Source organism: Scyliorhinus torazame, chromosome 5, assembly GCF_047496885.1.
Source record: "Scyliorhinus torazame isolate Kashiwa2021f chromosome 5, sScyTor2.1, whole genome shotgun sequence".
NCBI lineage: Eukaryota > Metazoa > Chordata > Chondrichthyes > Carcharhiniformes > Scyliorhinidae > Scyliorhinus > Scyliorhinus torazame.
The window spans coordinates 179,880,569-179,902,776 of NC_092711.1; the positions used below are offsets into that span (position 1 = coordinate 179,880,569).

Consider the following 22,208-nt stretch of genomic DNA (forward strand, 5'->3'; position numbering starts at 1 on the left):
CCTTTACCCCAATCCTCTGGATAATCGTGACAATAAGGCCTCAACATTGTCTTGAACATCTGATGCTACCATTCTAATGCTCCCTGAGATTCTGGATGGTACGCAGTTGATTTAAATTGTTTTACTCCTAAGCTAACCATAACCGCCTTGAATAACTTCAAGATAAAATCTGATCTTTGATCTGATTGTATTTCTGTGGGTAGTCCATATCCAGTAAAAAAAATTAATTAACTCCTCCATAATTTTTTTAGCTATAATATTACGTACTGGAATGGCCTCGGGAAACCTTGTAGACACATCGATTATAGTAAAAAGATATTGATTCCCACTTTTCATTTTCTGAAGTGGTCCTACACAATCAATTAAGATCCTTGTAAAAGGTTCCTCAAACACTTGAATGGGTATTAAGGGTGCTGGTTTTATCACCACTTGAAGTTTCCCTATCACTTATGTCATGGGAGTGTCCCTTTAAGAAAGGTTTTTGTCTTATCACATGGCTTCAGTGATGTCATTTTGTGGGTGGAGCTGTGCTGTGGCTGTGTGAGGCTTTTGGTTTTGCTTTCATTTTGATTTGACTGCTGTGGAGTCAGGGAGAAAGAAGTGTTTCGTTCCTGTCTTTCTATTTTCATTTTCATAGATTATCATAGAATTTACAGTGCAGAAGTGCAGATTTTAAATGTCTGTTCCAGTATTAAAAAAACATTGATTATAGTTACCCGTTTTGGTAACTTAAAAAGATATAGTTTGCTTTCCGGAAGGGTTTAAACCTGTTGGTGAGACGGGGTCAGAATCTCTGGAACAGCCACTCTTATTCAAGTGAGAATGCAGAGTGCTGGGCCATGCCCTTGAAAAGTGGTTCTTGTTCATGGGATTTTGTTTTTGAATTGGAACAGTTAAGGGGGAATTCATTAAGTGATTGCTGTAGCTGGGGGGTGTCTTTATGTTTGTAGTTGATAAGATCGGCATGTGGCGCAGTGGATAGCACTGGGACTGCAGCGCTGAGGACCCAGGTTCGAATCCCGGCCCTGGGTCACTGTCCATGTGGAGTTTACACATTCTATCCGTGTCTGCTTGGGTTTCACCCCACAACCCAAAGATGTGCAAGTTAGGTGGATTGGCCATGCTAAATTGCCCCTTAATTGGGAAAAAAAAATAATTGGGTACTCTTAAAAAAAAATTTTTATGTTTGCAGTTGATAAACATTCTTGCTGTTTGTTTATATAAATGTTAATTAAGGTCTTAGAATAAAGCTTATTGAAGACTGTTGAATCATACCTGCAGGGTAGATTCTTGTGCTCATCCTAGCCAAATTCAACAAAAAGTTATCCGTCAGGTTAACTCCATAATACACTTTAGAGTTTTAAAACCCTGGCCAATAACACTTGACATGTGTGACATGATCGACAAAATTTAACTACATCTTTATGTAGTCCAGGCCAATAAAAATATTTTTGTATTTTAGCTTGAGTTTTCCTTACTCCCAAATGACCTTCTACTGGTACCTTATGTGCTACTCGCAACATCTTCTTTCTATACCCGACCGGCAATACCACTTGATGAACTTCTGCCCACTTTTCATCTACCTACATATGTAAAGGTCTCCATTTTCTCATATTCTCATAATGATATCATTTTAAGGTGATAACATTCTGGTATACACTCAGATTCCTCTTCGATGTATGCTTTCTGATACATCCATTTTATTTCTATATCTTTCTGTTGCAACTCCACCAATTTTCCTGAACTAAACATATCTGCCTCATCCTCCATCTTTTCCAGCCATCTGATCAGAAATAATTTCTGATAATTGAACTTCAACTTTACCTTCACTCTTTGATTTCTCCTCTTGCCTTAACCTGTGACTTTGCGACCTTGTTGGCAATGCTTAGACATATTTAAATGGATCCTGACCAAACCTTTGACTATGACGTTCTTGCTCTTTCTCACTACCCTCATCATTATTCTCATACTGTACTTTTCTCTTTACCTCCACCAATTTTAATTGACATTCCCTTTTCACGGCCAATTTCTGAAGTTCAAAGTCTCTCTCTTTTTCTTTTTCCTCTCTCTCTTTTTCTTTTTCCCTGATCTGTACATCCCTTCCTCTCGCATTTTGTTCTGCGAGGGATATTCGTTCTTTTTCCCATTACTCTCTCTCCTTTTCTTTTTCCCTGATCTGTACCTCCCTTTCTCTCGCTTTTTGTTCTGCTGGGGCTATTCTTTCTTTTTCCCTCATTTCGAATTCAAACTGATTTAATTCTTTTTCATGTTCATGCTGCTTTAATTATTTTCCATGTTCACACTGCTTGATCTGTAATTGAATTCTTGCCATTTCCAATGATTCTGACTGTGTCTCATGCAATTTTAAATGTTCAGCTACTGCTGCAATATTTCGGATTTTGTCAGGCAATGTTAACTGCAATGTTTTTGCCAAATCTAAAAGCCTTTTTAGTCTGAGCCTTTGAAAGAGCCATTGTCCACAACACACTCCCTAATTAAACCATATGCTCACCCCTCACTGTCTATAAGTTCACGAAGCCAACCCCAATCACAGAAGATTGACTTTTATCCCACAAGCCCCCAATTTTGTTATGGGCCAGGGTTTAGAAACTTCAAAGTGTACAATGGAGTTCACCTGACTTGTAACTTTTTGTTGAATTTGACTAGGATGAGCACAAGAGCCTTCCCTTCAGGTGTGATTCGGCAGTCTGCCAAGACACTTTAATCAAAATAAGCTTTATTCTTAGAACTCAATTAACATTTATATAAACATACAGCAAGAATGTTTATCAATTACAAACATAAAGACACCCCCGGCTACAGTAATCTATGTATAACATTTAATGAATTCCCCTTAACTGTTCCAATTCAAAAACAAAATCCCATAAACCATCAAGGATGTGGCCCAGCACTCTGCATTCTCACTTGAATAAGACTGGGATCCTGAGATTCTGACCCCATTTCATTAGCAGGTTTTTTAAAAAAAATTAATTTAGAGTACCCAATTATTTTTTTTTCCAATTAAGGGGTAATTCCACCTAACCTGCACATCTTTGGGTTATGGGGGTGAAACCTACGCAGACATGGGGAGAATGTGCAAACTCCACACGGACATTGACCCAGGGCCGGGATTCGAACAAGGGTCCTCAGCGCCGTATGTCCCAGTGCTAACCACTGCGCCACATGCCGCCCTCTCACCAGCAGGTTTAAACTCTTCCAGAAAGCAAACAGGATCTTTTAAGTTACCAAAACAGCAGGTAGCCATAATCAGTGTTTTTTCTACTGGAACAGATATTTAAAATGATAATAGAGAGAGACAGGCCAAAACACTGTGTCTGAGTCCGCAGCAGCCAACTCTGAAAGTGAAAGTGAAACAGCTCACAGAGCCGCAGCCCAGCCCCACCCACAGAATGACAATCCCTGAAGCCATGTGATAAGACAAAAACCCTTCGTAAAGGGACACTCACATGACAGTGTGTTCCGGACCGCATGGACGGTGATGGAGAATTGCAATTTGCCGTCAAATCGGTGCCCGCCTCAATTTTGGAAGCTATTCTCCGCCCAATCGCGTTTGCCAATTTTGACATCAGCCAACAGAGAATCCCGCCCAAGGACTATAATACACGACAACACTTAATGATATTGATGTGTATACACACAGAGTATTACACAGAGTTACAATTTGGTTCCCAACTGCCTGAAATCTGGCGATGCCCCTTGGTTCCCAACCAGCATCCAATATTATATAACTGTGAGCTAAATCCAGCAGACAGTTACCACAGAAAGGTTATTTGCCAAATATAATAATAATATAATAATAATAATAATCACTTATTGTCAAGCCTACAAGTAGGCTTCAAATGAAGTTACTGTGAAAAGCCCCTAGTCGCCACATTCCGGCGCCTGTTCGGGGAGGCCGGTACGGGAATTGAACCCGCGCTGCTGGAAAACCATCTTCAATTTCAGAGAACGTGAAATCTGCTCTTTCTTTTTGGGGGACTGTTTCTGCAGCTGGGTGTGGCTGTGATGGCCGCTGTGCCTGTGTCCCTTCCACAGTGTGATGGATATATCATTATTTCCCTTTGATGTCACCCACCCTGTGGAGTCAGCTTTTAGCACACACGTGTCAATTTCCTTCTCTCCACTTTGAAGCTACTTCTTCCATACTCCATTGTTTTCCTCGTGTTACACAGGTAAACACTTGCTTTTCTCACTGGTATGCTAATTTGCATCTCAAACTCTTTTCAGACTTTTGCCCTTATCAATTCCCTGTTTTATTTTATTTTCTCCCAATTTCATTTTCTTAATTTTAATTTCCCCCAATTCTTAACATTACTAATAAAAGTGTATTAATTGGATTGGATTGGATTTGTTTATCGTCACGTGTACCGAGGTACAGTGAAAAGTATTTTTCTGCGAGCAGCTCAACAGATCATTGAGTACATGGGAAGAAAAAGGGAAGAAAAGAAAATACATAATAGGGCAACACAACATATACAATGTAACTACATAAGCACCGGCATCGGATGAAGCATACAGGGGTGTAGTGTTAATGAGGTCAGTCCATAAGAGGGTCATTTAGGAGTCTGGTGACAGTGGGGAAGAAACTGTTCGTGCGTGTTCTCAGACTTCTGTATCTCCTGCCCGATGGAAGAAGTTGGAAGAGTGAGTAAACCGGGTGGGAGGGTTCTTTGATTATTCTGCCCGTTTTCCCCAGGCAGCGGGAGGTGTAGATGGAGTCACTGGATGGGAGGCAGGTTTGTGTGATGGGCTGGGCGGTGTTCACTACTCTCTGAAGTTTCTTACGATCCTGGGCCGAGCAGTTGCCACACCAGGCTGTGATGCAGCCAGATAGGATGCTTTCTATGGTGCATCTGTAAAAGTTGGTAAGGGTTAATGTGGACATGCCGAATTTCCTTAGTTTCCTGAGGAAGTATAGGCGCTGTTGTGCTTTCTTGGTGGTAGCGTCGACGTGGGTGGGCCAGGACTGATTAATGAAACTGAACATGGTTAATAAAACAGATAGTGACTTGAGCATCAAAGACAACCAGAATAAAAGGATGTTCACAATGTTCTGGACCCACATGTTTCTGAAACCAGCAAGTTGCTCCTCGCTGGTGTTAAATCAACAAACCATTTGACATTTGGAGCAGACCAATGTTGAGTCATTCTTCAGGATTCATTGCCACGAACACCGTTCATCTGCTCTCAGTGTGGGAAGGGATTTTGTGATTCATGGCATCTCCTGAGACACCAACAAGTTCAGAAGTGATTACAGGGGTTGGATTCTGCTGTTATTGTTTCTGCTTCAATTACATCCAGGACTGATTTTTTTCATTCTGTCAGTTGGTCAATGGGGAGGGTCGGAGGGTTTCTTTCTGCTGGACTGGCCGGTCTCACGACTTTGCATCCAGGGGTCTGATGCTCTTTGAGCCTTGTTGCAAATACCTGCCTCCAAATTTCATGAGGAGCACAGAGTGAAAGGGTGTTTTGAAGTTAAAAGATATTTGGTTCCCATTTCTGCTTGGAACCCCCCCCAAATCATACCATGTTGCCATGGAGATGGGCTGTGGTGGTGACAATGTTCTTTTGTTTAATTTCTCACAGAAAGAAACTGTGGAGTTATGAGGGGGACGTTGTCTGTGGTAGATTGGGAACTTACAATAAAACGTATGACGATCGACGGGCAATCGCGAACAGTTCAGGAATTATTACATAAAATATAGATTCCTTTAACAAACAAAATCCTAACAGGAAAAGTGATGCAACTGTGCCTAACAAGAAAAGTTAAAGATTCCATTAGATCAAAGGAAGGGACTCATAAAGTGGCCAAAATAGCAGAAAGCCTGAGATTTGGGAACTTGTTTGAGAATTCAGCAAAGGAGGACTAGGAACTGATGAAGAGAAAATAGAATATGAGAGCAAACTGGCGAAAAACATAAAAACCGACTGGAAAAGCTCCTATAGGAATGCGAAAAGGAAAAGATTAGCAAAGACCAATGTGGGTCCATTCCAGGCAGAGACAGGAGAGTTTATAATGGTGAATAAGGAAATGGCAGAGAAACTAAACAACGTGTGTTGTCTTCACAGAGGAAGATACAGAAATTGTCCCCAAAACACCAGAGAACCAAGGGACTAGTGAGCACGAGGAACTGAAAGAGATTAGTATTAGTGAAAAAGTAGCACTGGAGAAATTAATGTGGTTGAAAGTTAATAAATCCCCAAAAGCTGCTGCTCTACATCCCAGAGTGTTGAAAGAGGCGGCTGGAGAGATAGTGGATACATTGATGATCAGCTTTCAAAATCCTCTAGATTCTGGAATGGTTCCTGCAGATTGGAAGGTGGTAAATGTAACCCCATTATTTAAGGAGAGAGAGAGAAAATGGGGAACCACAGACCCAGTAGCCTGACATCAGTAGGAGGGAAAATGCTACAATCGATTATAAAGGATGTGATAACATACGAATTAGGAGCAGGAGTAGGCCACTCGGCCCCTCGAACCTGCTCCACCATTCAATACGTTCACGGCTGATGTGATTGTAACCTCAACTCTACTTTCAAAGGGGATGGTTGGAGGGTTTTTTTCTGATGGACTGGCCGGTCTCACAACTTTACCTCCAGTGGGCTGATTCTCTTTGAGCCTTGTTGCGAATACCTGGCTCAAAATTTCATGAGGACCACGGAGTGAAAGGGTGTTTTGACGTTAAAAGATATTTGGTTCCCATTTCTGTTTGGAACCCCGCAAAGCATACTGTGTTGCCATTGAGATGGGCTACAGTGGTGACCTCTGTCTCCCAAAATTATTCAATTCAGTTCTCCCCCAGTTTAAGGTCCTTGATAAAGTCATTGTCCGTTTCTGGGGTCTCAAAATAGTATTCCCAGCCTACATAGTTTCGCCGTGTAGAGCATCCTAAACCTGATCCGCTGTCAATACAGCGCCGCCTTGGCCCTGTTGAACCCCACACGCCGTTTTGCCAGCTCAGCTCCAGTGTCCTGGTATATTCGGACCTTGTTCCCCTCCCATTCACAGTTGCTCTTCTCCCTGGCCCACCGCAAGATCTTGTCTTTCTCCCCGAACTTCTGGAGTCTCACGATCACCGCCCGCGGCAGCTCCTCTGCTCTCGGCTTCTGCCTCAGAGACCTGTGCACTCTGTCCACCTCAGGGGCCTTGTCCAGCACCCCCTCTGCCACCAGCCCCGCTGGCATCCTTAAAGCCTACCTGGTGGCACTTGCACCTTCCACTCCTTCAGGCAGGCCCACTATCCGCAGATTCTGCCTTCTCTACCTATTTTCCTGCTCCCCCACCTTTGTTCTCAATGTCTTGCAAAGGTCTCTTCAGAGCCCCACCTCCGCCTCCAATGCCATCACCTGATCGCTGTGGTGCGACATCACCCTCTCAATCTCTCACATCGGCGCCCCCTTTGCCTCCAAGCATTTCTCCACCCTCTCCATCGAGCCCTTCAGGGGTGCCACAGCCCCTTCGATGGCCTTCGAGCGATCCTCCTGCAACTCCTTCCTCCTCTGCTGGTGGAACTCTTCCTTGATGACGGCCATCAACTGTTCCATCTGGGGCTTTGCTGCTTGCACTGACCCTTCCCCCTCCACCATCCTTCGACTGGCTGCTGCGGCACAGGTCTCTCCCAACTCCTTGGCCAGGTCCTTCACTGTCTTCTGCCAGGTTTGGTAACCAGCGGACAGACCACTCCCGGGGGGAACATCTCCTCCGACCTTCAGTTACACCTTTCCGTCAAAGTTGCACCCGCTTTCAGGGAAAAAGAGCTCTTTTCTCTGCCTTCAAGCAGGAGCTGCCCTGTGTGTAACCACTCACGCCATGGCTGCCACCAGGATGTCTGTGGTTAGCACATATAGAGAGGTGGTCACTCCGCAGGCTCAGACTCCGCAGACGGGAAGGGAATGGGTGACCACCAGGCAGAGCAAGAGAGCGAGGCAGGCAGTGCAGGAATCTCCTGTGGCCATTCCCCTGTAAAACAGACATACAGTTTTGGATTCTATTGTGGGATTGACCTCCGGGGGGGAAGAACTGACAGCCATTTCTGTGGCCATGAGCACAAAATGAAAATCGCTTATTGTCACAAGTAGGCTTCAAATGAAGTTACTGTGAAAAGCCCCTAGTCGCCACATTCCGGCGCCTGTTCGGGGAGGCTGGTACGGGAACTGAACCCTGCTGCTGGCCTGCCTTGGTCTGCTTTCAAAGCCAGCTATTTAGCCCGGTGTGCTAAACCAGCCCCTGGTGCCAGGGTCAAGGATGTCACGGAGCGGCTGCAAGGCATTCTGAAAGGGGAGGGTGATCAGCCAGAGGTCATAGAACACGTTAGTACAAATGACATATGTAGAACGAGCGATGAGGACCTGCCACATGAATTTACGAAGGCAGGCAGAAGGTTAAAAAACAGAATCTCCAATGTTGTGATATCGGGATTGCCTCCTGTGCCACGGGCAAGTGATTATAGAAATAGGAGGACAGGTCTGAGAAGGGTGTGGCGAGAGGGATGGTGCAGGAGGGATCGCTTCTGGGGCAGATGGGACCTGGAAAAGCATCATTGGTTATACTTGAATTGGAGGAGGTTTGTTTCTGCTACTGGGCAGGGTTTAAACTAATTTGGAAGGGGATGGAATCCAAAGTAACAATACCAGTGGGTGAGAAGCTGGAGTGACATATGGAAGATAAACGAGGCAAGTCCAGTGGGCAGAGCAGACAAGGATAGGATAAGGCACATGGGAGGATTGGCAGGATAATTGTATTTATTTCAACGCAAGGAGCCTGCTGGGTACGATTGATGAACTCTAAAGTGTCGATCAGCACATGGAAGTATGACATTATTGCAATCACAGAAGCTTAGTTGAAAGAAGGGCAGGTCTGGCAGCTGAGTGTCCTAGGGTAGAGAGGTTTCAGACGTGATAGAGGGGGGAGGGAAAAGAGGAGGCGGAATTGCATTATTTATCGTGGAAAACATCACGGCAGTACTCACGGATGATATCTTAGTAAGTTCTTCAAATGAATACATATGGGGAGAACTTAGTAACAAAAAGGGGGGCGGTCACATTGCTGGGAGTGTATTACAGACCCCCAAACAGTCAGGGAGAGACCAAAGAGCAGATATTGTGATGGGCCATGGTTTACAGAACCCCAAAGTGTATCATGGAGTTCACCTGACCCACGACCTTTAATAGATTGTGGTATGGGGAGCACACGGCCCACTCTACAGGTGTGGTACAGCAGAAATGGAAAAGTAATTTTTAAAGCAAAACAATGTTTATTCTATGAACTCAAGTTAACCTTTCTAAAACAGTGAATATCTTAGCAACCAGTAAATCAAATACACCCCCCCAAAGACTACAACACTAAGCGATCTGTATGCTGTCGTTTTATCATCCAAAAGACTTAACAAACCTTCAAACCGAGACCTTTTTACAATTCTGAGTTCGCCAAATGATCCATAGATAGTTTTTGGATGTCAGAGATCAACAGCGGTGCAGCTCACAGACACACCTAAGCTCTTTCTCAAACTGAAACTAAAAAAGCAGAAGTAGAGCTCAGCTCCACCCATCCTCTGACATCATTCGAGTAACATGAGCAGGTCCATTTCTTAAACACCCATTTCTTAAAGGGTCCTCTCACATGACACCTCCCCCCAAGAAAAAAAATAAACCATCAACTTCAAGATGGTTTCATTTTTCACCTTTTCACGATCCTTTAAGAAATGCACACAGTAAATATGCTTTTTGTTTCAAAAAACAACACACTCAAACAGGTACAATAATATAGTCCATTTTTTTTTCGTTCTTCTTCCTCCAACTGAAATCCTACTCGATTAACAGTCTCTTTGAACAAGAAGATCTCTGCGCAATTTTGTCCATTTCTCTACGCCTCGGCATTTCTCTTTAAAGTCAGATAATTTAGTTCAATCTGATCATAGATTCCCTTGCAATTCTCCAACACAGGAGCATTGGTTATCACAGCTTTCAGGCAGTCAAATGCCTGTTGAAAGTCTGGTGTACATTGAAATTTTGAGGTTGTCCATTTTGGAAGGACAAATATGAATGCGGAATACAGGGTTAACGGTAGAGTTCTTGGCAATGTGGAGGAGCAGAGGGATCTTGGGGTCTATGTTCACACATCTTTGAAAGTTGCCACTCAAGTGGATAGAGCTGTGAAGAAGGCCTATGGTGTGCTAGTGTTCATTAACAGACGGATTGAATTTAAGAGCCGTGAGGTGATGATGCAGCTGTACAAAACTTTGGTAAGGCCACATTTGGAGTACTGTGTACAGTTCTGGTCGCCTCATTTTAGGAAGGATGTGGAAGCTTTGGAAAAGGTGCAGAGGAGATTTACCAGGATGTTGCCTGGAATGGAGAGTAGGTCTTACGAGGAAAGGTTGAGGGTGCTAGGCCTTTTCTCATTAGAACGGAGAAGGATGAGGGGCGACTTGATAGAGGTTTATAAGATGATATGGGGAATATAGAGTAGACAGTCAGAGACTTTTTCCCCGGGTGGAACAAACCATTACAAGGGGACATAAATTTAAGGTGAATGGTGGAAGATATAGGGGGGATGTCAGAGGTAGGTTCTTTACCCAGAGTAGTGGGGGCATGGAATGCACTGCCTGTGGAAGTAGTTGAGTCGGAAACATTAGGGACCTTCAAGCAGCTATTGGATAGGTACATGGATTACGGTAAAATGATATAGTGCAGATTTATTTGTTCTTTAGGGCAGCACGGTAGCATTGTGGATAGCACAATTGCTTCACAGCTCCAGGGTCCCAGGTTCAATTCCGGCTTGGGTCACTGTCTGTGCGGAATCTGCACATCCTCCCCGTGTCTGCGTGGGTTTCCTCCGGGTGCTCCGGTTTCCTCCCACAGTCCAAAGATGTGCAGGTTAGGTGGATTGGCCATGATAAATTGCCCTTCGTGTCCAAAATTGCCCTTAGTGTTGGGTGGAGGTGTTGACTTTGGGTAGGGTGCTCTTTCCAAGAGCCGGTGCAGACTCTGGGGCTGTTTAGCACAGGGCTAAATCGCTGGCTTTGAAAGCAGACCAAGGCAGGCCAGCAGCACGGTTCAATTCCCGTAACAGCCTCCCCAAACAGGCGCCGGAATGTGGCGACTAGGGGCTTTTCACGGTAACTTCATTTAAAACCTACTTGTGACAATTAGCAATTTTCATTTCATTTTCATTTCAGACTCAATGGGCCGAATGGCCTCCTTCTGCAGTGTAAATTCAATGATAATCTATGATTAATCTAGGACAAAGGTTCAGCACAACACCGTGGGCCGAAGGGCCTGTTCTGTGCTGTATTTTTTTTCTATGTTCTATCTGTATCTCCCTTTCTTTTTCTTTTTGTTCTGCTAGGGCTATTCTTTTTTTTCTCCTTTCTTCTCTCCCCTTTTCTTTCTCCTCTCTCTCTTGCATATTCAAGCTGCTTTAATTCTTTCTCATGTTCCATTTGTTTAATTTGCAACTGAATTTTTGCCATTTCCAATGAGTCAAACTGGATCTCAGGCAACTTTAAATGCTTAGCCACCGCCATAATTACCTCATCTTTTCGCATTTTGTCAGGTAATGTTAACTGCAATATTTTTGCCAAATCTAACAGTCTACTTTTAGTCTATGTCCGTAACGTACTGCGTGTGACTGTCTCCACCCCCAAAAACTTCTGAGCCTCTGAAAGAGCCATTGTCCACAACACACTCCCCACTTAAACTAAAATACCACACCTGAAAAGCAACCGCAATATGCTCACCCCTCACTGTCTTTAAGTTCACTAAACTAATCCAATAGATAGACTTTTATCCCGGACGAGCCCCCAATTGTTATGGGCCAGGGTTTGGAGAACCCCAAAGTGTATCATGGAGTTCACCTGACCCACAACTTTTAATAGATTGTGGTATGGGGAGCACACAGCTTACTCTACAGGTATGGTACAGCAGAAAATGGACCAGTGGTTTTTAAAACAAAACAATGTTTATTCTATAAACTCAAGTTAACCTTTCTGAAACAAACAGTGAACATCTTAGCAACCAGTAAATCAAATACACCCCCCAAAGAATAAAACACTCAGTAACCTGGAAGCTGTCCTTTTATCATCCAAAAGACTTAACAAACCTTCAAACAGGAACACATTAGGGTTACATTTAATATCGAGACCTTTTTACAATTCTGAGTTTGCCAAATGATCCATAGTCTTTGCGTGGCAGAGATCAACAGCAGTGCAGCTCACTGAAAGAACACAGACACACCTAAGCTCTTTCTCAAACTGAAACTAAAAAAGCAGAAGTGGAGCTCAGCTCTGACATCACTCCAGTAACATGAGCAGCTCCATTTCTTAAAGGTACATTTCTTAAACACCCATTTCTTAAAGGGTACTCTCACATGACAATTCCTATAGGAGATTTTCCAGTTGGTTTTTATGTTTCTCGGCAGTTTGCTCTCATATTCTATTTTCCCTTTATCTGTTACTGGTCCTCCTTTGCTGAATTCTAGGACAAGTTCCCAATCCTGAGGCTTACTGCTATTTTGGTCACTTTATGAGCCTCTTCCTTTGATTGAATGGAATCCTTAACTTTTCTTATCAGCCACGGTTGTGTCGCTTTTCCTGCTGATTTTTTGTCCCTTAATAGCGGGTTTTTCAAAGTCAGGATCGCGACCCCCGGTGGGTCATGGTCGGGTGTCAGGACGTTCGCGGAACGATCAAGCACGTCGTTCCTGTGCTGGTCCCGATCACAGGAGCAGCACCTGTCTTTCACTTTGAGAATGGGGGCCAAGTTTGAAAATGTCCACGCCTCCGGAGGAGAGGGCGAGTCAGCAATGGGGAATGGTCCGCGGCTCAGGCCTCGCAACCCCCCCCCCCCCCCTCCCACCTTTGTGTGGAGATGTCCGAGTGTCAGCTGGTGTCCGGGTGTTTGGGGTGAGACCCGGCGATTGAGGGGGATAATGAGGTCACTCCATCCACATGGCCAGGAAGAAGATCCCCCCCCCTGATGAGTATTTTGATCCGATTCCTGGTACATCTGTGCCCGAGTCTCGGTGAGCTGCTCCCCCTGTTCAGGGTGAGCCCCAGCCCCTGGTTTGTGATTTGGTTTTGGGGGTCAGTGGGCACCAGGTTTTATTTGTGGGGTGGCTGGGTGGGGGGCTGTATTTGGTAAAGCCCTGGGCTGCACTGAGTGCCGGGCTAGGAAATGAGTCGACATGGTTATTCTCACGGCTTTTTACGTTTTATTTTAGTACCCGAGGTCACATTTTGAAAATAAGTCCCTGTCTCTACTTAGAAGGACTGCCCTTGTGACATAAACTGAACATTGGTGTAAAATGACATGAATCTTGAAAGGTGCACAGCTTATTTTGGTATTCGCGGAGGAGAGCATGTTTGGAGAATGCTGCTTCAGTGTTGTACCTTCTCGAGGATTAAACTTCTGTGTCATGACTCGAAATTCCTATCGTGAACAAATTTACTATTTTTGCATTTTGATGTGCATTAAAATGAAATTGCATTCTGGAAAAATAATGGATTTTTAAAGCTAGATTGAGATACCAGCTGAAATAATGGTCTTTACTATTGGAAATGTTGTGATCTCTGGTGCCTACCAGTTTTCACAGATCTTTTCTACTGAATAAAAGAAAATTACTGCGGATGCTGGAATCTGAAACCAAAGAGAAAATGCTGGAAAATCTCAGCAGGTTTGGCAGCATCTGTAGGGAGAGAAAAGAGCTAACGTTTCAAGTCCAGATGACCCTTTGTCAAAGCTGAAAGACAGAGAAAGTAGGAAATATTTATACTGTGGAATGAGAGAATGAGAGATGACTCATAGCTGCAGAAACCAAGTGAACAGGGGGCTAATAGCCACAGAAACCAAGGGAGTGTTAATGGCAGTACCCAGAGAGAACAAAAGGTGTGAAAAGCCAAACAGCAGAGAAACTAACATCAGAGGGTAAACTGACAGATGTAGATGTGGGGGAGAAGGGGGAAACAAAAGGGAGAAAAGGTCAGTAAAGGGGTAAGATAGGGGGGGGTGGTTAAATATATATAAGGACAGACAAGAAAGAAATGGTAAAAGACAGTTAAATTTAAATTTTTGTAAAGATGAAGACGACACAAAGGAACTGGCTGAGGTCTGCTCCAGATATGCGCATCGTCCTCTCCTCCTTTGCACCCGATTCAAGTGAGATCATGAGGACCAAGCAGGCTCCCATTTTGCATTAAACGTGGCGATTGTCGCAAATGTCAGCCGGTTGGCAAAAGTGGATCTCGCAAAAAAAAGTTTGAGAAACACTGCCTGAAAGTAGTCTATATTTTATGTACATGTGCAATAATTCATTAACTGCCAATGATTGCCTATCGTCATACCTTTTATTGTCAGTTTCCCAATCTACCACAACTTGCCCCTCATGCCTCGACAGTTTCCTTCCGTGAAAAACATCCAGGTAAATTAAACAAAAAAAACGTAACCACCAGGGCCACATGGTAATGTGGCATGCATTATGGGGTTTCAAACAGAAATGGGAACTAAATATCTTGCAACTTCCAAACATCCTTTCACTCGATGATTCTCATGAAATTTGAAGCCAGGTGTTTGCAACAAGACAAAGATCATCAGCCCACTGGAGGCAAAGTTATGAGACCGGCCAGTCCAGCAGAGAGGAACTCTTCAAGCACAGACATTGGCCAACTGACATGATGAACAAAATGCAGTGCTGGATATAATTGAGAGCAGAAACAATAACAGCAGAATCCAACCCCTGTAATCACTTGTGAACTTGTTGGTGATATAAAACAGAATCCCTTCCCACACTGAGGAGGTTTTAGCATGAAGCTCATTGTCCAACTTCCGTGTTGTGACGTCACAATGAAGCCGTGGCTGAATCAACCAATCGGGATTACGCTGCTCCACGGTGACGTCTCCGGGCTCCAGTGCGCAGGCCCGACGCGCGAACTCGAGAACCCCGCCCCTACCGTTGTTCCCCCTCCCCCAACACCTGCTTGATTCGAGGTTTCCAGGCAACCGGCTGACGGCTCCGGCCAGATCGAGAAGCCGCCCGGTGGTTCCCCCCCCCCCCCCCCGAACTGCGCATGCCCAAAGGAGAGCGGAAGTTGCACATTTGCGGGTGAGCGCATCCCGGACCCGCCTGCTGAGGTGCACCAATAGAAAGAGTTGGAGGACCGGAAGTACTCTGGTCCTCCAGCCAAGCAGAACGCGGGTTTTTGTGCAAGGAAAGTGAGCCTCACACAGACGGAAACGTCCTCCTCTCTCCAACATCTGTGAGTATCTCTTTTATTGTCGTCACAATTTTCAACATAGACTCATTTACAGGGCACAAGGCCTGGTTACACTTCACATTAACGATTAAACGATCATTGAGCATAAAACAGCTGCGAGGCGCAAGGCCCAATTACATTTTACGATAACGTTGCAACAGTCATTGAACACAAACAGCTGCAAAGCGCAGGGTCGAGATACGTTCCCGAATACCAATCAGCCAGTCATTTATCACAACCAGCAACAAGGCACAGGCCCCACATATAGTTCAGATAACAATCACACAGATTCGTAACTCGAACAGTCGTAAGGCACAAGGCTAACCAAACGACTGTTCCAAAAGCAAAAGGAAATAAAAACACAAAACACAACCACATCGAGGCGACCACCTCTGAACACATACACAAGCAGTCGCGAGGCACAAGGCCCCGAAACCATACGACCACTCCAAAAGAAATAAAGAAAAAGAAAAAAACGAAACCCAAAAGTACAACACACAACACAGACAGGTTTCGAAGTAACGACTCTACACACATGAGACAAGCAGTCGCGAGGCACAAGGCCCCGATACAATACGGCCACTCCAGTACAAATATGACCCTCAGGGCCTCAATTTATCTCAACAGTTATCATATCAAAAACCCAGTCACCGGGGACCAGGCCTTAATTCACCCCAGAAAAAATTTACCAGGATAAAATCTGTCATCTAACATTAATCCCTGCTCACCCGCCCCCGTTCACCCTGCCCTGCAGCCGACACCACGGAGGAAAGGCCCCCTCCTTGTAAGAGCACAGACCACCGGAGAGCCATGCCCGGGCGCGGCGGAGGAGAGAGGGTTCCCCCCTTCTGGACCCCGCCCGAGGGCTCGGGACCATTCGGAGGGAGAGCAGTTTCACATTTTAACAATTTCATATCAATAACCCAATCACCAGGCACCAGGCCTCAATTCACCCCAGAAAAGATTTATCAAGATCCAATCCATCATCGAACACTAATCCCTGCTCACCCGCCCCCGTTCACCCCGCCCTGCAGCCGACACCACGGAGGAAAGGCCTGGCTGAAAAGCACAGACCCCCGGGGCGCCAGACCTGAGCGCGGCGGAGGAGAGAGGGTTCCCCCCTACTGGACCCTGCCCGAGGGCACGGGACCATTTGGAGGGAGAGCAGTTTCACATTTTAACAATTTCATATCAATAACCCAATCACTAGGCACCAAGCCTCAATTCACCCCAGAAAAACTTTATCAAGATCCAATCCATCACCGAACACTAATCCCTGCTCACCCACCCCCGTTCACCCTGCCCTACAGTCGACACCCCGGGGGAAAGGCCCCCCCATGGCTGAGAGCACAGACCCCCGGGGCGCCAGACCTGAGCGGGTTCCCCCCTCCTGGACCCCGCCCAAAAGCACGGGACCATTCGGAGGGAGAGCAGCTCCACACTGACCAGCGTTCCACTATTAATACTAGGATACCATTTCGGAAAAAAACCGAAATGAGTTAAATGTAATAGGCTACTAAATACAACAAGGCAAAGAAAACAAGAAAACAAATCCCCCAGCATACATAGAAAAGTCTATAGAAAAAGTCCATTAATTTTGCAAGTGGTACCAGCGCTCTTGCCGAAATTTCACGAGAGACAACATGTCCTCAAAGTCCTCCAGTGGCAGCGGCCTGAGTCGCTCCAATGTTGGCAACAGTCGAAAATGGGGAAGAAAGTCCCGGAGTCTGTCCCATCCACCCGCAGGACGTCCAGGGGGGCGAGCCCCCGGAGACCCCAGGAACGGCAGCAACCCGCCCCGGGCTGCAGGCCGCGGGCCGCCCATCGGACAATCTACACCCCGGTTCCGTCCCGCCGCTTCCAGCAGCCTATCCAGCTGCCATCCTTCCTCCATTCCTTCGTCCTCCATTGGGCGAACTCAAAACCGCCGACAGCAAACCTCGCAGTCCGAAGCAGCATCTCCGCAGCTCAACCGCTGACTTGAAACTCAACTGGTCGCGGTATTCCGAAACCGGTCCTCTCCTCTTCTCTCAGGGACCAGGAGCAATGGGCGCCGAGTTGCCGTTCCACCCCATCCAGGAAGCTCCCAGAAGCGGAGCTTGTGAATCGGCCCGGGGGCGGACACCAAGCTCGCACACAACCGCCCAAGCCTCCTCCACTTTTCACCCCAGGAGTCTGGACAGTGTCGGCCGCAGCTCCCACAATCCCCCGCGCTGGGGAACCCGCTCTATCCGCCGCATGGGCGGGTGATCAGGTACTGCGCATGTCCAAGGGTGAGGGGAAGCTGCGCATGTGTGGAGGAAAGCCCAGCCCCTGACCTTCCTGTGAGGTGTTGGCTAATGGATAGAGTTAGGACCGGAAGGACGCTGGTCCTCCAATCAGCGCGGGCTTCATGTGAAAGGAGATTGGGCTTCACACAGACTGAAACCTCCTCCTGTCTCCAACATCTGTGAGTAAAACACTTTCTTTTCTCCCCCTTTCCATTTCTTTTCTCATTCTGGCCTTCAATTGGTCACTTGCAGCAACTGAAGGGAAAGGAAGTGAATCCAGGGAGGGTGCAGACTCTGCAAAGCTTGGCCCAGGTCTCTCTCTCTCTCTCTCTCTCAAAGACATTGACAGCCTTTGCTCCCTCAGCTCGACACATTTATTTGTCTGGCTGAAAGGATGGTCTCTTTCCTAATGTTCACAATTAAAGAGATGGCTGACGTTTAAGGAGACATTAAATTAATATCAGACAAAGATGTGCCTAGTGTTATATGGTACAGAATAGATATATTATTGATAGTCCTGTAATAAAGTGCTTTTGTTATTATTTCTAGTCTTGTAGTATAATACTGTAGCTATGTTGTGTATTTCCAGTCATTTCTTCTCTCAGAGAGTTGTTAATCCATCCAATCCTGAAGCCCATTGAGACTCCACTGACCATCTGATAGAGCTCCCTATCCCTGTCACACCATCTAATCTGCACATCCCTGGTCACTAAGGGGCAATTTTAGCATAGCCAATCAACCTAACCTGTACACCTTTGGACATAACTTGTCAATCTTTGGATTTCTCTTCCATATAGAACAGTGGAGTCTGAGGATCATTGAGTATATTCAAGGGCGAGTTTGAGATATTTATGATTGACAAGGGAGTCTAGTGTTATGGAGAACACGGGCAGCACGGTAGTATAGTGGTTAGCACAATTGCTTCACAGCTCCAGGGTCCCAGGTACGATTCCGGCTTGGGTCACTGTCTGTGCGGAGTCTGCACATCCTCCCCGTGTGTGCGTGGGATTCCTCCGGGTGCTCCGGGGTCCTCCCACAGTCCAAAGATGTGGTTAGGTGGATTGGCCAATGATAAATTGCCCTGAGTGTCCAAAATTGCCCTTAGTGTTGGGTGGGGTTACTGGGTTATGGGATAGGGTGGGGTGTTGACCTTGGGTAGGGTGCTCTTTCCAAGAGCCGGTGCAGACTCGACGGGCCGAATGGCCTCCTTCTGCACTGTAAATTCTATGATCTATGAACATGTTCAAATATAGATTCAAAGCTGAGATGAGGAGTGCTTGCTTCATGAACCTTTGGAATTCCCCACCCCATAAGACTGTGGAAGTCCACCCATCAAGTATTTTCAAGACAGAAATTGATAGGTTTCTCGATATTGAAGATATCGAGGGATATGGGGAATAGTGTGGGAAAATGGTGCCGAGGTTGATCAGCCAATTATCCCATTGAGTGGTTGAGCAGGCTCCTTGGGTCAAATTACCGACTGCAGCTCCCATTTGTTGTGATCTCTGTGTCCAGGACAGGAAGCAGTGAGCATGGATCTGTCAATCAGCCTGAATCAGCACCTTCAGGAGAATTGGGAGGGTGAATATTAGATACAGCAGAGTGAGAATGGAGGGAGAGTGTGTGGGATGGAGATTTGCAGCTTTTGGGGAATGAGAGAGGAAAGAATGTTCCAGAGAAACTAAAATAGTCAGTTCTATATTTCTATCCTACACTGACAGAAATGTCTTTTGTAAATTGTTTTTGCAGGATATTAGAAGAGGAGGAATTACAGACCAAAATCTCAAACGTCACCCCTAGATCTGCCAGAGATACTCGATTCCTTGGGACCAGAATATCATCGGACTTTGAATCTGGAAGGAGAAATGTTTGTTCAATCTGTCTGCTTCGAAAGATTTTAACCATCAATGTGACTGGAAAAGCACCGAGACACACACACCCGAGTGAGAGTGTTCCAGAGCACTGAGTGTGGAAGGAGCTTTAACCAGTTACACAGCCTGAAAAAACATCACACCATTCACAGCGGGGAGAGACCGTACACGTGTTCTGTGTGTGGACGAGGCTTCAACTGATTGTCCGACCTGGAGTGACACGAGGAGACCTAAAACATGGAGAAACCATGGAAATGTGGGGATTGTGGGAAGGGATACAGAGTTCCATCAGCACTGGAAATTCATCAGCGAGTTCACACTGGGGAGAGGCCGTTCACTTGCTCTCAGTGTGAGAAGGGATTTACTCAGTTATCTCACCTGCAGTCACACCAGCGGGTTCACACGGGAGAGAGGCCATTCACCTGCTCTCAGTGTCGGAAAGGATTCAGTGATTCATCCAACCTGCAGAAACACCAGCGAGTTCACACAGGGGAAAAGCCATTCACCTGCTCTCAGTGTGGGAAGGGATTCAGCCAGTTATCCCAACTGCAGTCACACCAGCGAGTTCACACTGGGGAGAGACCGTTCATCTGCTCTCAGTGTGGGAAGAGATTCACCCAGTTATACCACCTGCGGGTACATGAGCGAGTTCACACCGGGGAGAGGCCGTTCTCCTGCTCTCGGTGTGGGAAAGGATTCAGTGATCCAGCTACCCTGAAGAGACACCACCGAGTTCACACTGGGGAGAGGCCATTCATCTGCTCTCAGTGTGGGAAGGAATTCAGTCATTCATCCACCCTGTGGAGACACCAGCAAATTCACACTGGGGAGAGGCCTTTCATCTGCTCGGAGTGTGGGAAGGGATTTCGTGATTCGTCATACCTGCTGAGACACCAACAGGTTCACGAGTGATTACAGGTTGCATTCTGCTGTTATTGTTTCTGCTCTCAGTTACTTTTGTGTTTTGTTCATTCTGTGAGTTGGTTAATGGGGAGGGTCAGAGGGTTTCTTTCTGCTGCACTGGCCGGTCCAGTGCCTTTGCCTCCAGTGTGATGATACTCTTTTGTTGCAATTACTTCTTTTCAAATTTTACATGGATCACAGAGTGAAAGGGTGTTTGTAAGTTGGAATATATTGCGTTCCAGTTTCTGATTGGAATTCCCACAAAGCAAGCCACATTGCCATGAAGATGGTATGGTGGTTACATGGTTCTATGTTTTGGTTTTTCTGGTATGTGGGGCAAGTTGTCTGCGGTGGACTGAAAAACAGTATTGAAAGATATGATGGGAGACGGGCATTGGCTGATGTTTATGGAATCATTACATCTTTACAAGGGGGACAGTTAGCTCAGTTTGTGATGTGGAGCAACACCAACAGCGTGGGTTCAACTCCCGTACCGACTGAGGTTATCCATGAAGGCCCCGCCTTCTCAACCTTGCCCCTCACCTGAGGTGTGGAGACCCTCGGGTTAAATCACCACCAGTCAGCACTCTCTCTTTTGAAAGAGAGAGCCGCCTTTGGTCCTCGAGGACTTTGGTGACAAAAATAGGGCGGCACGGTGGCGCAGTGGTTAGCACTGCTGTATCACGGCGCCGAGGTCCCAGGTTCGATCCCGGCCCTGGGTCACTGTCCGTGTGGAGTTTGTACATTCTCCCTGTGACTGCGTGGGTTTCATCCCCACAATCCAAAAGATGTGCAGGGTAGGTGAATCGGCTACGCTAAATTGCCCCTCAATTGGAAAAAATTAACTGAGTACTTTAAATTTATTTTAAAAAACAACAAATATAGATTTCTTTCAAGAGCAAAAATCCAACAGGTAAAGTGATGCAACCGTGGCTAACAAGAAAAGTTAAAGATTCCATTAGATCAAAGGAAGAGGCTCATAAAGTGGCCAAAATAGGTAGTCATTAATAGAAAAACGCCGAAAGAAAGCTATTGCCACAAACTGTCTTTTTGAACCACTGTCTCAACAATGAATTAGTAATTACAGTAAGAGATTGAATTTTAATTGCTGTAAAAATGTAAAAGTTTAATTGCTGTGCATGTAAAGAATGTGCAATGAGGATAAATGTACTGGCAAGAGAGACCTTCAAACTCTGATTAGTGTCAACATTTGAAACTGTCTGAATACGGGATTGTATAGAATCAGATAAAGGGATAGTGTGAAACAGTTCTATTGTATTCCTGTCTGAGATAATGAGAGAAGGTGGTGTCAGTAATTGGGGATCCAATTAAATGAATCCAGTGACCAAATTGACCAATGGTCATGTTACAACAGACCCAACTCTGACGTGAGGTAATGGTCACTTTGGGGATAAAAGTAGAGGTTCTGAAGGTCTTCCTTGCTGGCCAAGTACCGAAGACTCCCGAGGCCGAGTTCCGAGGAAATTACTGTCAAAGAAGGAGCCAGACTCCCGAGGCTGAATTCCACAAGAATTACTGTCAAAGAAGGAGCCAGAGAGGGTTATGCTTCTACAGACTGATCACCCACATGAAGTTGTAAAAGTCAATGTGTTAAAGTTGTTCAGTAAACATTTTTCATTTAATAAACTTCTTTTGAAATTTACTATCCAGAGAATTCTGCCACTGCCATAATGCGTTCAAGTCTTGTTTGAACCAAAATGAATTTATTAAATGGTAAGTTGGGGGTGGCTGAAATCAATTACATTCCAGATAATAAGGTCAGATAACATAAATCTTCAATTTAAAAACTTGCATTTCAATAGCGCCTTTCACAATCACAGGATGTCCCAAAGTGCTTCACAGCCAATGAAGTACTTTTGGAGTGTAGTCACTGT

General features: G+C 45.6%; 1 protein-coding gene across 2 annotated transcripts in view; it reads left to right on the forward strand.

Annotated features, from left to right (window-relative positions):
• Positions 1 to 21,976, forward strand: part of LOC140422538 (uncharacterized) — a 33,078-nt gene extending 11,102 nt beyond the window's left edge. The window contains exons 1-2 of one of the 2 annotated variants that reach the window (XM_072507562.1): positions 15,092 to 15,272; positions 19,289 to 21,976. In XM_072507562.1, coding sequence (XP_072363663.1) covers positions 19,648 to 20,322 — 675 coding nt within the window. In that variant the 5' untranslated portion in view covers positions 15,092 to 15,272; positions 19,289 to 19,647 and the 3' untranslated portion in view covers positions 20,323 to 21,976. Of the gene's footprint in view, positions 1 to 15,091; positions 15,273 to 19,288 lie in introns of those variants that run through there. The other variant, XM_072507563.1, reaches the window with a different exon arrangement.
• The last annotated feature ends 232 nt before the right edge of the window (positions 21,977 to 22,208 follow it).